Genomic DNA, 15,803 nt, shown 5'->3' on the forward strand with positions numbered 1-15,803 from the left:
CTCAACATATGTTAAATGGTGTTTATAGAAAAAAAACGTGCTGATATTTAATGTCCTACGCCAAGATCCATAATGCACGAAAAAATTATACCAGATCACAAAGCGCGCCCACATATAAACAGAACTTCTTTGAATGAAGAAGGGTTTCAAAGAATTTTTTTTTTGGTTATGTTAGGCTGTCTCTCTAATGTCGAGAATTTGTTATCGAAACCATTACTGCTATAATCAAAAGAGTTTTACATTTATTTTACATCTGTCGTAGCTTTGAAAATTTAATTGCAGTCCTTTCGTGCATTCTCCTTAGTTTATAATTATTTCTTACCCCTTTGTAAAGTTGGTTTGTGGAATGATGCGGTCTTAATTGCCGTTCGAGAGAGCTGAATATTTAAAGTCTTTAAGGAGTAAGTTAAAATATAACATAATTTGATACTTGTTTGCCCTTATGAAAATTATATACAGTCTAATCTTGGTAATTCGGACACTTGATAATTCGGACAGCGCGGTAATACGGACACCAAAACGTTTTCTATTGAAGTCTCTGTAATCCGGACACCACGTATTCATGTACCTCTAAAATTCGGACACTTCTTTATTTTCCAGTGAATATGCTGAAATAAAAAGGAATTCCGTTATTTTTTATTTTATTTTATAAAAGGGACTCCCCTGCTAACTACTTTGCGTGAATAGTGCGTTTAAGTGCTCGTCAGCCTCCTAGTTCATATTCATAAGCATATTTGCGTAACGTGTAGTTCAGTAGCTAATTTCAAACATTAACTCCATAATTTCTTTAACTGTGGGCTGTATAAATTTAACTGTGGCACCAGCAGCTAAGAAAAAACATACGTTTTTAACGATAGACCAGAAAAAAGAAGTTCTTAAGAAACTAAGTGAAGGACAGTCAATTCGACAGCTAGCTGCGCAATACAATGTAGGTAAATCTACAATTTCGGACATAAAATCAATTGGATTAAAGATTGATAGGTAAAAAACGAAAACATTTTGTAAGAAGAGTTTACACTCCTTTGATTATATTTTGCAGTTACATTGCTAGAACATAATGTGGCCTTGGAAAGCGTAACACTATGCGACCTGCGGAGTTTGAAAAGATGGAAGACCACTTGTATAAATGGTTTGTAAACGCAAGACGAAACAATGCACCGATTTCCTCGGAAATCATCAAAGAAAGGCCAAACAATTCTGTTCCCAAATTTACGGACAAAGTGTGGAATTTGTGGCTAGTAATGGTTGGTTTAGTAATTTTCGCTCCCGATATGGAATTAAATTCTTAAAAATATCTGGCGAAAAACTTTCCAATGATTCTACTGCTGTGCAACCCTTTATTGAAAAATTGCGAAAGAAAATTGCAGAAATGGGCATTACGTATGATCAGGTTTATAATGCAGATGAGACTGCTTTGTTTTGGAGAAAACTTCCAGAAAAAACGCAGAAACGGCGCAAAATTGGAAAAGAAAGAGTAACACTTCTAGTTTGCTGTAATGCCACCGGAGAACATAAACTTCCATTGTTCATGATAGGGAAAGCCAAAAACCTCAGAGCGTTTAAAAAAGTAAACCTTCCGCTTGGGTACTCCTATACCAAAAGAGTAAATCTTTAAAAATTGGTTGGAAAACTCATTCGTTAAAGAAGTAAAGCGTTACTTAAAGCAAAAGAATTTACCAGCCAAAGCCATTTTACTGCTAGACAATGCAACTTGCCATCCCCAATCACTGTCGGATGTCGATAAGGACATATATGTTATGTTTTTGCCACCAAACTGCACGGCTCTTATACAGCCAATGGACCAAAATGCTATCCGAATTTTAAAGACAAACTATCGGAAGAGTTTTTTGTCTCTACTTTTGTCCAGCCTAACGAGCAATCTCCCGGAATCTTTAAAAAACTTTACATTAAAAGATGTGGCTTTTTTATCGTCTAATGCTTGGAAAAATGTGGATGAACGCGTGCTCAGAAAATGTTTTAACAAAATTCTTTATGACGAAGAATCGGACTCAGATGATGATTTGTCTCTTGCGATGCTACGGCCCAGCAGCTCAACTATAATAATTGATCTTCTTGTTGAAATATCCCCTGATGTAATATATATAATGATAACGAGATTACTGAGTGGTTGAATGACGACACTGATTTCGATATCAACGAGATTGAGGAAGAAGATAACGAGAACAGCAGTCTTGACGAAAATGAAAGTCAAGATCCTAAAATTTCGCACTCTCAAGCTATTGTCGCATTTGATAGTTGTATTAAATATGCAGAGGAACAGGAATTTTCATCCGGAGACATTTTAAAACTTGTGAGTCTCAGAAATATTGCCTTCAGAAAGAGAAATGAAACAAAATTGCGGCAAACGAATATATTGAATTATTTTACGGCCGAATAAAAACTAATATATGTACATATAACTCATTGAATATTAATCAATTTAAGATTAAATAAAAGTTTTTTTCATTTAATTACTGATCTACTGATTTCTATTAAATTTTTTACCCACTCGATAATCCGGAAAATTCGATATTTCGGACAACCTCTGGTATTTAATTGTCCGAATTATCGAGATTATACTGTATATTGGAATTTCAGAAATATAGAGTCGCCCTTCTGTTTTATTATACTTTTTAGTGTTTAAAAAACATTTTCTAAATGACCTATCTATGGACTATCTATTTCAATATCATAGTAGTGTTTTATAGTAGCTAGCAAATTTTTCGTTTTGACCTCGGGCTATATGAAAGGTCTCCCATCTGGACCAAATACAAGTTTATTTTCATCTCGATTGCAAAAAGTTTGGTCCTCCAAAATGCTGGAGTTCCATTCAGGGCCTCCGCGCACGGGTCGTAACGTCATCGTAGCATATGCGACAAAATTTACGCGAGACATACGCTTCGTTGTCGCACACTTGTGATCCAATATGGTAGAACCGCTCATGAGTCGTCAGCTACTCTTACTCGTCACAGCAAGCATGCAGCATGACGCTTATCATACAGCAGAGTCGTCAAATATCCTGTACGCTTGTAGCAAGGCGATCTATTAAAGGTGGTATCGGTAAATCAGCTGATTTGTTTTTTTTTCGCTGTGCGAGTTCATTCATGATTTGTTTTCTTCTTTGCCAATACTTTACTTTGACAATCAAAGGTACAAAACATCGTTGTTGGTCTAGTGACACCACCTTTAATGAACGTGCCTTGACTTGTAGTTTGTTTTTGATTTTCAGTGTTAGTATATTTTTTTTTGAATAGTCGGCTTCAAAATTTCTACAATCTCCTTAAAAGCATTTTTAGACATGTCTGTCTGAGATTTATAATCATCCTCTTGTAACTCCCTTGTGGCAATGAATAATCTGCTGTTTGAGTTATTCCTATTGTAGGGATGCACCTTGCGCCCCTTTTTCTTTTATTTTCCGATGGAGAAGAAAATACAATAAAATAAATTCCCCTCATCGCTCGTCATACATATTGACAACTCGTACTTGTACGATAGCTTGTGTTGCATTGTGTGTGGACCAGCCGCTGACGATACGATCCGTGTGCGGAGGCCCTTAGATGGTCACGCGCTAACTGCAATCTCTTACTTTTATTCTTTGCACTTACGAAAGGTTTATTACGGGTTATTCTACCATTTAGATTTGCTTCCTTCAGTACAGAACAGTTTCTGGATGGCAAGTCTTACCTAAATCCTTTGTGGACGTTTCAGTTTGAGGCCTGTCGTCCCTACTTTACTACACGTTTTTCATGCATAAATCGTTCAGTAACGTGCTGAACTGTTGACGAACTTAAACATAAAATTTCAGCTATTTTACGATGCGACATTCTTTTTTTTGAAATGCTCCCATAGTTAAAAAAATAAGCGTACATAAAACTTAATATTGCTTTACTAAGTCAAACTCACTCTACAAACTCTCTCACTCTGCATACTAAGAATACAATTTTGTTTGTTGAAACTTGCGCCGGGAATAGCGGTACTTTCAATTATTTGTTTTTTTGTTGCCAAATGTCACCAAAATGAAGAAACAGTTTTTTCCAATAGTGGTCGCCCCTCGACAGGCAATGACAAACCTCCGAGTGTATTTATGCTATATTATAAAAAAGCTCCTCGTAAAAAATATCTGCTGTTCTGAGTCGGCTTGAAACTATAGGTCCCTCCATTTGTGGAACAACATCAAAACGCACACCACAAACCAAACACCCAGAAAGGGTCTACGCGCCAATTATATATTTATAAATATTTTTTTGTTGCATTAAAATGAAATGAGTGGACACTATTTTGTATTTTATATTGACAAATGAAGTAAAACAAAATAAAAAATATCTTTGCCCTACTTTGTTTTTCCATTTTCGCAAAACATTACGAAATATAGAATATTTTACAAAAAAATCTTATCCGTACCAAATAAAGTGTTAGTGACTGTATATGTAAGTTCATATGTATGTATCTTTGTGCATGAACTAACCCTAACCCTTCGAACGAAATTTGTGAGTACCAGTAAAAGTAAAGTCTTAAGTACATTTGGTAAGGAATTAGAGTGCTTCCTCTTACAATTTTCAATTAAAATTTATTTGCCACAACTCTCAATTAGATAGTTTATAAGGTGGCGTAAAATTAATACCCCTATCGGAAGATTTACAATTTTTGCATCGTACGACGTCGTACCACAATCATATTTGACATTTGAGAACTGGACAAATCAAAATCCTTTTTTTTATTTAGTAAAAAAGTTATTTACAAACCAAATTGAATACTTAATATTGCGGCACCTTATACATACTATGTTTGAATACAAAGAAATGAACCGCTGCACGATCTCGATGAAATGCTGCGCGTACAATAAGCAGGGTAGGTGACATCTGTTCTAGACACACCCCTAGATTCGACCTACCTGAACACATAAACATGTGCACATTTCTGAACATACAACATACATATATACGTACATATGTATGTAGTAAGATCAGGGTAGATTTGAGAAGTGTCTTACCCAGATTTGCCTTTCCTTGAATACTTACATGTGGATGAATGCATTGTGGAAAATCTACATACACGCATACATATTAACGTCGGCATGTGTATATCTATGTACATATGTATGTATGTAGCATAATGTGTACCTTTTTTGGCAGGAGGTCTGCACCATCGGTATGCCTGTATGAGAAAATCAGTAATTGAACAAATGAGCGCGCGAGCACTAGAGAGATCCTTAGTGGCACTTAAATTTAATTAAAGCAAATTTTTTTTGTTTCTAAAAATTCAGTGATTTCTTGTTTTTAAATGTTGGATAAAATAATTTTTCATCTTAAATGTAAACTTAAAGGTTCTACAAACTACCAAAAGTGCGCGCAATTCGAAAATGATGAAGTAGATGGGCCAGAATGGATGCTTCCGCGCGTTTACAGACCCACAACGACAACAAAATTCATTGAATTATCGCTACCGACCATAGAAATTGAGCCGGAACATCTGCTTAATGTGTTGGATAAATTTTTGAGAGTAACTGATCCGAATGTGGCGGAGTGCAAGCGTTTTAGTGTAGGTTGACAGATAGAAAACATTTTTTTTATTTATTTAGAGAAAAAGCGAGGCGTGATTTTATATAATTGCGAATATGTACGGTAATTTAGAATTATTGGGAAGTTCGACTAAAGTAAAGTCAAAAGTGCTCAAAGATCAAATAAAATTTTAAATTCATAATAAAAGTGAAACACAAATGCATTTCAAAAGGATTTTTTAAAAATAAGAACAAAAAATGCTTTTTGTTCGCAGTTGGGTAAATATGTTTTGTTGTGAACTGAAACGAAAAAAAATATGCCGGAAATATCAATACGAACATAATAATAATAGGACTATGAATAAGTTCATGCGGTTTTACAACAGATGGCGTAACTTGATTATTATTCCATCGATCCACATTTCCAAACATTCATTGGGGAGCTACTGTCGTAAGGCACAAACGTCAGTATAAGTTTTTTATTTGAAGCGTAAACAACAATATTTTTACCACACTTGAAAATGTCGAATTTCGTGCCAAATAATGTGTTTTTGCGGGGAATTCTTCTTCATTATTTTAATATGAAGAAAAAAGCAGCCGAAAGTCATCGTATCTTGGTGGAAGTTTATGGTGAGCATGCTCTATCTGAGCGAACGTGCCAGAAGTGGTTTGCACGCTTTAAAAGTGGTGATTTTGGCTTGGAAGACGAAGAACGCGAGGGTGCGCCGCCAAAGTTCATGGATACCGAATTGGAGGAATTGCTCGATCAAGATCCGGCTCAAACGCAAGAAGAGGTTGCAAAAACTTTGGGAGTTGATCAATCAACCATTTCCAAACGTTTAAAAGCCATGGGAATGATCCGAAAGGTAGGCCATTGGGTGCCGTATGAATTGAAGCCAAGAGACGTTGAACGCCGTTTTATGGCATGCGAACAACTGCTTCAACGGCACAAAAGAAAGGGTTTTTTGCATCGAATTGTGACTGGCGATGAAAAGTGGGTCCATTACGACAATCCAAAACGTCGGGCAACGTATGGATACCCTGGCCATGCTTCAACATCGACGTCGGCGCAGAATATTCATGGCCTGAAGGTTATGCTGTGTATCTGGTGGGATCAGCTGGGTGTTGTGTATTATGAGCTACTAAAACCGAATGAAACGATTACGGGGGATGTCTACCGACGACAATTGATGCGTTTGAGCCGAGCACTGCGAGAAAAACGGCCGCAATACGCCGATAGACACGACAAAGTTATTTTGCAACATGACAATGCTCGGCCACATGTTGCACAAGTGGTCAAAACATACTTAGAAACGCTCAAATGGGATGTCCTACCCCACCCGCCGTATAGTCCAGACCTTGCGCCATCCGATTACTATCTCTTCCGATCGATGCAACATGGCCTGGCTGACCAGCACTTCCGTAATTACGATGAAGTCAAAAAATGGATCGATTCGTGGATTGCGGCAAAACCGACCGAATTTTTCACAAAGGGAATCCGTGAATTGCCAGAAAGATGGGAAAAAGTAGTAGTAAGCGATGGACAATATTTTGAATATTAAATTTGTAACCATTTTACGTCAATAAAGTTTCAAATTTCGAAAAAAACCCGCACGAACTTATTCATAGTCCATTAAATTACTTACTTACTTCACTTTTTGAAATTTATAATTAAAATTCCCTGTGACAGTTAAATGTCAATTGTCAAGCAATTGATTGTTTTTGCGCTTAGGGGCTTTCGTTGGATTTACAAAAACCAAATATACGTAAAACTGCCAACTAACAAAGCAACGAGCATCCTGTGAGGATCTCTAATAAAAGTATTTGCTCTGTTGTACATTTTATTGTACAAAACATTGCTGTTGCTCGGGTGTCACAACCTTTAATTGATTTGTCTTGGATGCCAAAATGAAAGTGCTGCCGTATACAAGGCGAATCCATTAAAAGCCAACAGCAACAATTTTGTGCTGACATACGAATGTACACGGCTAAAGAAAAAAATTAGCTGTCTTACTGCTACCACCTTTAATAGATTCGCCTTGGCCGTATGCAAACAAATCAGCTGTTCCGTATTGTTAATCTGTTTCTTTACACTTCGAAAATCTGTAGAACTGTCAAACAATAATATTACTCTCTTCAGAGAGAGAGTAACGGGAGAGCAACTATAAATTTGTGAAAACGCCAGACGGCTTATTTATTTGGCTCCAAAATCTATTAACAATTATTAAAATGTATTCAATTAAGATTAATTACTTATAATTTCAAACATTTCGTTGTTTACTTAATTTTTTTTTTAACGAAAGTATAAATTTATTTGGATTCGTCGCTTTTTTGTCGACAAATGCAACACAACTGATCTTTTGACACTTTTCATGAACTTTTCAGCAGAAAAACTTCGGACAAAATCCTGAAAACTCTGACTAGGAAGAATTCCTCAGTTACAAAGTGTTTCCAGGTACAGGATTTTTGAGTAAAGGAACGACTTCCGCCCTATGCTCCGACTAGGAATGATAATATGTTCTTTAGTTCTTCTTAAAAATATTTAATATCTAAAAGTATGTCTTATCAAAAAAAAAAAGACTTCCTATAAGTTCTGACAAAATGCGGGAAAATCGGAATCAATACGTTGCCTACATTGTTGTTGTGTGTGTTGGGTTGAGGTACTGCAAACGTAAAGATTTCGCTGTCTTTTGTTCATTCCGCTGTCTTTTTCATCATACCCCTTCAAGATTTTCCTCAAATGCATTTTTTGCGAAAAGTTAAAAGTTGCACAGCTATGCAAAATGCAACTTTTAGACAAAAATCGGTGCTGATCAATGATTTGACGAATTATTAGACTTCAAACGCCAACTGCCTTCCGCACGGCATGTCAGAAGCTTGAAAAGTTCAAAATAGATGTTCGAGGTGTGTTCAAAAAGTTTCGCGAATTTTGTGTCTTTTCAAAAATTATTTATTTATGAATTAATATCTATTTTGTCCCCTTCAAAGTAATCCCCATGAGATATTATGCACTTGTGCCAACGTTTTTTCTAATCTTCGAAGCATTTCAAAAAATCATTTTTTTTTATCTTGTTCAGTTCCTCCTTCGATGCCGTCTTTATATCGTCATGGGCCTCTTCAGTTTCGGGAACAAGAAAAAGTCACCGGGGGCCAGATCTGGGGAATACGGTGGCTGTGGCATCATTAGTGTGTTGTTTTTGGCCAAAAAGTCGCGCAAAAGCAACTATGTGTGAGCAGGGGCGTTATCGTGATGCAAGAGCCAATTCTTGTTCTCCCACAAATCCGGGCGTTTCTGGCGGATTTCTTCGTGCAAATTGCGCATAACTAGCAGATAATATTCCTTATTGACCGTTTTACCCTGTGTCAAGAACTCATGATGCACAACGCCCCTGTAATCGAAGAAACGGTAAGCAAAACTTTTACATTCGACTGAACTTGGCCCCGCTTTTTTAGTCTTGGTTCGTGCGGCAGCTTTCATTGAGATGATTGAGCTTTGGTTTCCACGTCATAACCATAAACTCACGATTTGTCACCATTTATGACCCTCTGGAGCTCATTTGGGTCGTCGCAGCAATGCTTATGCGATGCTGCTTTTGGTCGAAATTGAGCACTTTTGGTATGAATTTTGCGGCGACTCGTCTCATGCCCAAATCATTGGAAAAAAAATCAAATGGCACGAGCCAATCGATATGTCTAGGTCCTCAGCAACTTCTCTAACGGTGATTCGACGATTGGCCAATACCATTTTCTTCACTTCATACATTTTTTCGACTTTTGTTGAAGTGCTCGGGCGTGGGGCACGCTTTTCATCGTTCAAATCTTCTCGGCCTCCTGAGAACATTTTATACCACCGATAAACGTTGCTTTCCAAAGTAGCTTTCGGTATAACACAGTAAACATTCGGAATGCATCCGCGCACTTTATTTCATTTTTGACACAAAATTTTGTACAGGTTCTTTGATCCATCTTTTTGAATAGGTAAAAATCGAAGACAAGCCGCAACACGTGCAAGCAAAGCAGCAACTAAACATTCAAATGGCCGAACTCGTCGGCATGAGTGAGAGACATGAGTACCAACATATCGCCACAAAAAAATCGAAATTCGAATATACGTAACCTGCGAAAATTCAAAATTCGCGATACTTTTTGAACACACCTCGTGTGTATGAGCATAGCTAATCATAATCATAATCATCAACCAAATTTGTTTGAATATTCCAATTTATTTAGCAAAATTTCAAGCGCTTGCCAGTTTTTTGGTGAAACTCCGTTTTCTCATAGGCTCTAATCAGATCTATATTTTCTTATTTTTGACGAGAATTGATCCGTAATTCCAAGTTATAAGAAAACTCTAGAAACGCAAATTTTAAAATCACTAAAATTTATCTTTTTCCGACGAGATTCTTATGTAATGCCGTAGAATTGCCTTGCTCCAAAACCTGTCATTTAATGAAGATATGAAGCAAGGGTGATAGATTAGATGAAGGTTTGGACATGCGAAGCAGAATTGTAAGAGCAACTTAGGCTGCCACGTCACATGGGACTCGCCAGGATAATTAAATCCGCTCATTTCACATACATATATTCACACTCTCGTCCAATCACCCGCTGTTCAGACGGTAACGAAGAAACGTGAGCGTAGGGTGTGTTGATTGTTTTCGGGCATCACCAACACAATCTCAATTTTTTTTTTAACAAACCGCTGTCATAATCCAGGTTACGCCAGCGAATCAGCTGATTTCATCAAAATCCCTGGTAGCCGGTTACCGGTCTGATGTTGGCTACACCTCTGAATTTTGTACATCGGAGATATCCAAACGACCCCAGCAAGGTAAAACAAATGGCGCGCTGATAATATACAGATATAGTTTTGAAAGGAATATTTGCTTGGTTTTTTTGTTTTTCTCCTTAAATATACTTTATTATTAAAAACGGCATCGGCGGTCGATGAAAGTTATTTTACTAAATCCAAAATTTTTTTCTATTTTCGGCGGATTTAATTGTGTCATGCGCCTTTTTTTTTTGTTTTTTTTTTATGTTGCAATCTATTTTTTAAACATTAAGCAATATTTTTACTTAAAGCTATTTAAATAATTTAAGAGATATGGAATGTACTCAGTGATGCAACCATTTACTACTTTATGATAAATAATAGGTAGTATAGACTAATTTATTATGATATGAGGTCTGTTGTAGACTTTCTCTTGAGTCTGGTGGAGGTTATGGGATTTGCAATTAATTTTACACGAAATCATTAGATTTATTGATTAATGGTCAATTTATATTGCAGTTTAACTCTGCTTTCCAGCTAAACTAAGCTTAAAAGCTCAATTAGATAGAAACAGTTTTTTCTAATAGCAGTCGCTTCTTGGCAAGAAAGGGCAAGCCGCCGGTTGTATTTCTGCTATGAAAAAGCTCGTTCAGAGGCGGCGTAAAACTCTATGCCCCTTCATTTATGGGGAAAATATCAAGACGCTCGCCACAAATTGGAGAAGGAGTTTATTCAAATATCCAACAAAGAAATTGAGATTTAATAAGTGGTGCAATTACTTTGGAATTTTTTTTAAATATTTTCAAAAGCCATTTTGGAACCCTTCTCAATAATTCAGGCATTTTATTTTATTCGTTTCTCACATAATTATTTCGCTTCTCTTTCAGCGTCGTAGTGATCGCGAGGAAATACGTCGCCGTTTGGCTATGGGCGCGGAGGAAACCAGTCAGGAATCGAAAGAGCGAAGTTCTTGGAAGACTGGTATACAGTCAAGACTAGCAAGTAAAAGATCGCATCTAATGTGAAAGTTGTTCTTAATGTTAATAATGGCACTTTTTACTTTTACATATTTAGGTGCACAATTGGGTCGCCTAAATGATCCCTCTTCTGACACGGAAAGCCACAGCTCGGACTCAGAGACGTGCCCGAAGCTTTCCAAAACCAAATGTGTGGATAATGGGAGTGTCCTTAGTATTTCGTTGGCGGATAAGCCCACCTATCCATATAGTGGTAATGGACGTGCCTCGATTTCGTCCCATGGCGCCACAGCTGCGAGCAAGTATCCAACACAACAAAACTTAAAAGTGCAACAAGGCAAAAAACAGAATTTGCAAAAGACGCTGTCAGCGATCAGCAGCGAAGATATGGAATGTGATTTCTTTACCAAGCAAGCCAAATTACAGATTGAAGCACGTATGGCATTGGCGCAAGCCAAAGAGATGGCTCACATGCAAATGGAGGTAAGATAAGGAATTTTTTTTGTATGTATACATATACATATCTACATATACATATATAGTGTATAGCATATATTAATTATTAATAACTCATGCAATGACTCTTGCAGATTGAGCGCCAAAATCGTCGAGTGTCACCAATTACCGATATCATACGGGTGTCGTTGCGAAAAGTGGGCGTGCAAATGACCGCCGATAAGCGTCGGGTCTCACGGCAAATGCTGACCGATATGAATATAGCGCAGTTGCAAGTGCTCGTCAATAGTCTGCATACGCATATTGAAGAGTTGAATGAGTCATTAGTGCATAATTTGTTGGAAAGAGATGATCTTCATGTGTCGCAAGACTCGATGTTGGTTGATATTGAAGAGCTTACGAGATATATGTAAGTCATACACATATGTACTAGGTTGCTCAATAAGTTTTACGGTTCGACAAGAAAACAACAATTTTATGGTTTTAAACACATTTTATTATTCAATATAGTATCTGTGAACATCAAACACTTATTCCAACGCGATTCCAATTTATGAATTCCATCCATGAAGTGAAAATCTGGAAAAACTGCAAAATAAGCTTACACAGCTGTTATGACCTCATCATTTGAGAGAAAACGCTTTCCACGCATGCATTTTTTTCGTCTGGAAACAGATGGACGATGAACCCAACAATTCGAACCTTAATAAATGGATTTTAGCCATTGTCGAAATGCTCTTGTATTGAAATGTGATGATGCTCTTGTCGTGATGAAAAAGAATTAATTCTTCGGCAAACTGGGCCTTTTTTCACGATTTTTTTCCTTCAGATGATATGCAGACATTATTATTTTACTGTGTTTTGCAAGTAATCTACAAACAAAATTCGTTTCGCATTCCAAAAAACTGATACAAACACCCTTCTGGACACGAACTCCTTTCGGAGACGAAGTACCAGGTTCACACAACTCTTCAGCCTTTAGTTTTGATTTAGAAACATGGTGATAGACTTTATCCTTTCGAAAACGCTCTAAATGTTACTGAGAAAGTCGTATTCGAATGTGTTTTTGTTCCATTGTTAGCGAATGCGGCCCTCATTGTGCACACAGCTTTGTGAAACTCAATACTTCAGTCAAAGTATTGCTTACATTGCCCAGTGAGACGCCTAGGGCTTCTACTAAATCACTTTCAGTCACTCGACGATTTTTCAACACGATATCCTGTATTTTTTTCTACGATTTCTGTTTTTGGACGTTCTTGACATGGGTAATCTTCAAGGCTTGTACGACCACGTTTAATTTCAGCAACCCATCTTTCTACTGTACTAATTGATGGCGAAAAGTGCTTTTACACCTTCAACATTTTTTCCTAAACTTCCTTTGCTTTTAATCCTTCTAAAAATAAAAATTCAACACTGCACGATAGTTGATTTATTCCATTGCAGAAAATACTATGACACGTCGATACTAAACGGCTCGAAAACGAAAAGTGAATTGACAGGTTGAAATGAAACGTTCATATGAAGAGTGCACCAACATAACAAAAAAAAAAAGGCTAGTAGCAGCGCCCTCTCTCATCGAACCGCAAAACTTATTGAACAACCTAGTATAAGCATGCTTCTCAATTTTCAGTTAAAATTTATTTACCGATTTCTCTTTGCAGTGGTGCAAACGAGCATCTTGCACAACGGTATAAAAACCCCACTCTATACAAACACAACTAAAGCCATACATACAAACATAATTTCATATTATAATATATACTCCTATTTCGATCTTGGAAGTACATAGCGGAAAAAAACTACAGTGAAGGCAAAAAATAATTTAATAAAAGTTATATTTAATTATATAGTTACATACACACATACTAACAAACATGCTTATATACATAATTATTGAAAAATTTACTTTCCAAATTGTATTTATTAGAAAATATTGAAAATAATTGAAAAATCGAAAAAGTTCGTTCGTGGTTCAAAGTTGATATTTGAATTTAATACAAATTACGCAGACACCAAAACATAGAAATCCATACATTCCACAATAACACCTATACAGCTAAATACATACAATAAAACAATGGATACATAACGGTAGAAAAAGTATTTAAATTATTTTGACCACTTTCCACAATGCTAACACATTCATTCGATTGTAAAACAATAATCATAAAAGTTATGTATCTAAACTGAAAACATAAGCTACATACATATCTTTAATATCTTCTTGTTACTGAAACTTAAAGGGAATTTCTGAAATACTAAAAACAGTTGAAACAAATAAAAGTTAATAAACTAAGGAACATTTAAACTGAAAAAGAAATACAATTACTGGCATCTGTACTGCAACCTGCATTAATGTTATGTAAGCATACAAACATACAAACATAGTTCACTTCAATTCACAATACGATAAAAATCAATAAAGAGTAAATAAAAAAAATTAAAACCAATTCGAGCAGAGCGTTTTTTTAATACGGGGTCCGGGGAAACCAAGTACAAGGTTGCGCCTTCCCAATTCGCTGTGCCGTCAGGCTACATGAATAAACGAATAAATTATGGCGTTAGGGATTTTTTCAGAATTTTCAAAAAATTTGATTATTTTTTGTATTTTCTTAAAGTATAATATCTTAAAAATATTATGTGAAAATAATAACAGCGATAACTTTTACAATTATACATTTTTTTTTTGAAATTTTGCTAAAGTCAAGTCGAAACATAATGTATTAAATCTATGTTTTTATTTTCTAGCAAAAACAAATTATTGAAACCCCTAACCCCTTAAAGGCGAATTACTTGTATGTGAAGAGGAAGAGAAGGCGAAAGCAATAGAGACTACCAAACACAGGAAGTCATTCACACACACACAAACACATTTTTGCTATGCCGTCATCCGTATAAAAGCAAAAAAACTGCATTTGGAGGCTTTATATTCTTTTATGCATTCATAATTTAACAAGCGATATTTCGTTTTCATTAGTTTGATTAGTTTACATTTCACAAATTACAATTTTAGAAGCCATCCACCAAATTTTCACATGTAAGTTCCCTTCTTTTTGTTTGTTTTGTATTGGAAAGGGACCTGACGTCAGACTGGTCAAAACCGCGAAAAATAAAGTAACTGTTCTGGGTAGACGCTACCTTCAGTATTCAATTCGCCTTGGGAGAAACTTCTTTTCTTTTGGTTGGTAAAACCCAAGGGAGCGTTGAAACAAGACTTATATGTCGTTGTTTGTCGTGTCTGAAAAATGGATTTACTGCATGCATTTTGTTTGTGTAATTTGGTGCTTGGCGAATGGCAACATTTCTGTCGCAATGTAAATAAACCACAATACAAAATTTGATACTGTTTGACATTCAAACCACCAAATCGCAAGAAAGAAAAATAAATTAGCTGCTCTAATAGCTTCACCTTAAGCATTGGGAGACGGCGACGTTAATCAGGATTACCGACTCAATTAAATCTAATTAAAATTGCAGTGAGATAGACAATTGTTATGCGGATTAGCGAACAGCTGGTTTGTTTATTGGGTAGTTTTGTCAGTAAAAGATGGACCACAGGCAACAAATACGGGTATTAGCCGCCCTGATACCAAAAAATAATTATTTATTTTAAAAAATCTTAAATTACTATTTCTCCGAAATACCTTAAAAATTAACGCAATTTCGAGCGTTTTAGTGCAACCCAGCATTGTTCTTCTCTTTAAACATTTCATTATTTTTCATTTACAATAGATATTAACTGTCATTTTTGGCAATGTTGCCATCGAAAATTCTCCTAATCCGTTTAAATTATGAGAATTAAGTCTAGCTGTCAATCCGCATTAGTTGCATTTAATTCCTGAGCTAATTCCGAATTGAGTCGTTGATTCCGATTAACGCCACCATCTGTCTAGGCTATAACTGGGCAACAGATGCGATTACTCGCATTATTGAATCACATTTATTTATGTGATGACGCCTGTACTTTGTTGTAGTGGCAAACGTGGTTAGCCCCAAATCTATACCTTCTATTTGGGGCTATCCACGTTTGTCACCGATCATCGATTATGTTGAAGAGTCTCTGTTAAAATGGCAGGAGGAGACCGCGAATTTCACTGTTAAA

The 15,803-nt window shown here is 36.2% G+C and overlaps 1 protein-coding gene across 1 annotated transcript in view; it reads left to right on the top strand.

Moving 5' to 3' along the window:
- The window catches only part of LOC128863123 (uncharacterized), a 40,805-nt gene extending 26,660 nt beyond the window's left edge, over positions 1–14,145 (top strand). Inside the window, exons 7-10 of the mRNA XM_054102081.1 lie at positions 11,156–11,270; positions 11,343–11,728; positions 11,836–12,110; positions 13,363–14,145. Coding sequence (XP_053958056.1) covers positions 11,156–11,270; positions 11,343–11,728; positions 11,836–12,110; positions 13,363–13,423 — 837 coding nt within the window. The 3' untranslated portion in view covers positions 13,424–14,145. The remainder of the gene's footprint in view (positions 1–11,155; positions 11,271–11,342; positions 11,729–11,835; positions 12,111–13,362) is intronic.
- Positions 14,146–15,803: the final 1,658 nt, after the last annotated feature.

The sequence above is a fragment of the Anastrepha ludens genome, chromosome 5, assembly GCF_028408465.1.
Source record: "Anastrepha ludens isolate Willacy chromosome 5, idAnaLude1.1, whole genome shotgun sequence".
Lineage (NCBI taxonomy): Eukaryota > Metazoa > Arthropoda > Insecta > Diptera > Tephritidae > Anastrepha > Anastrepha ludens.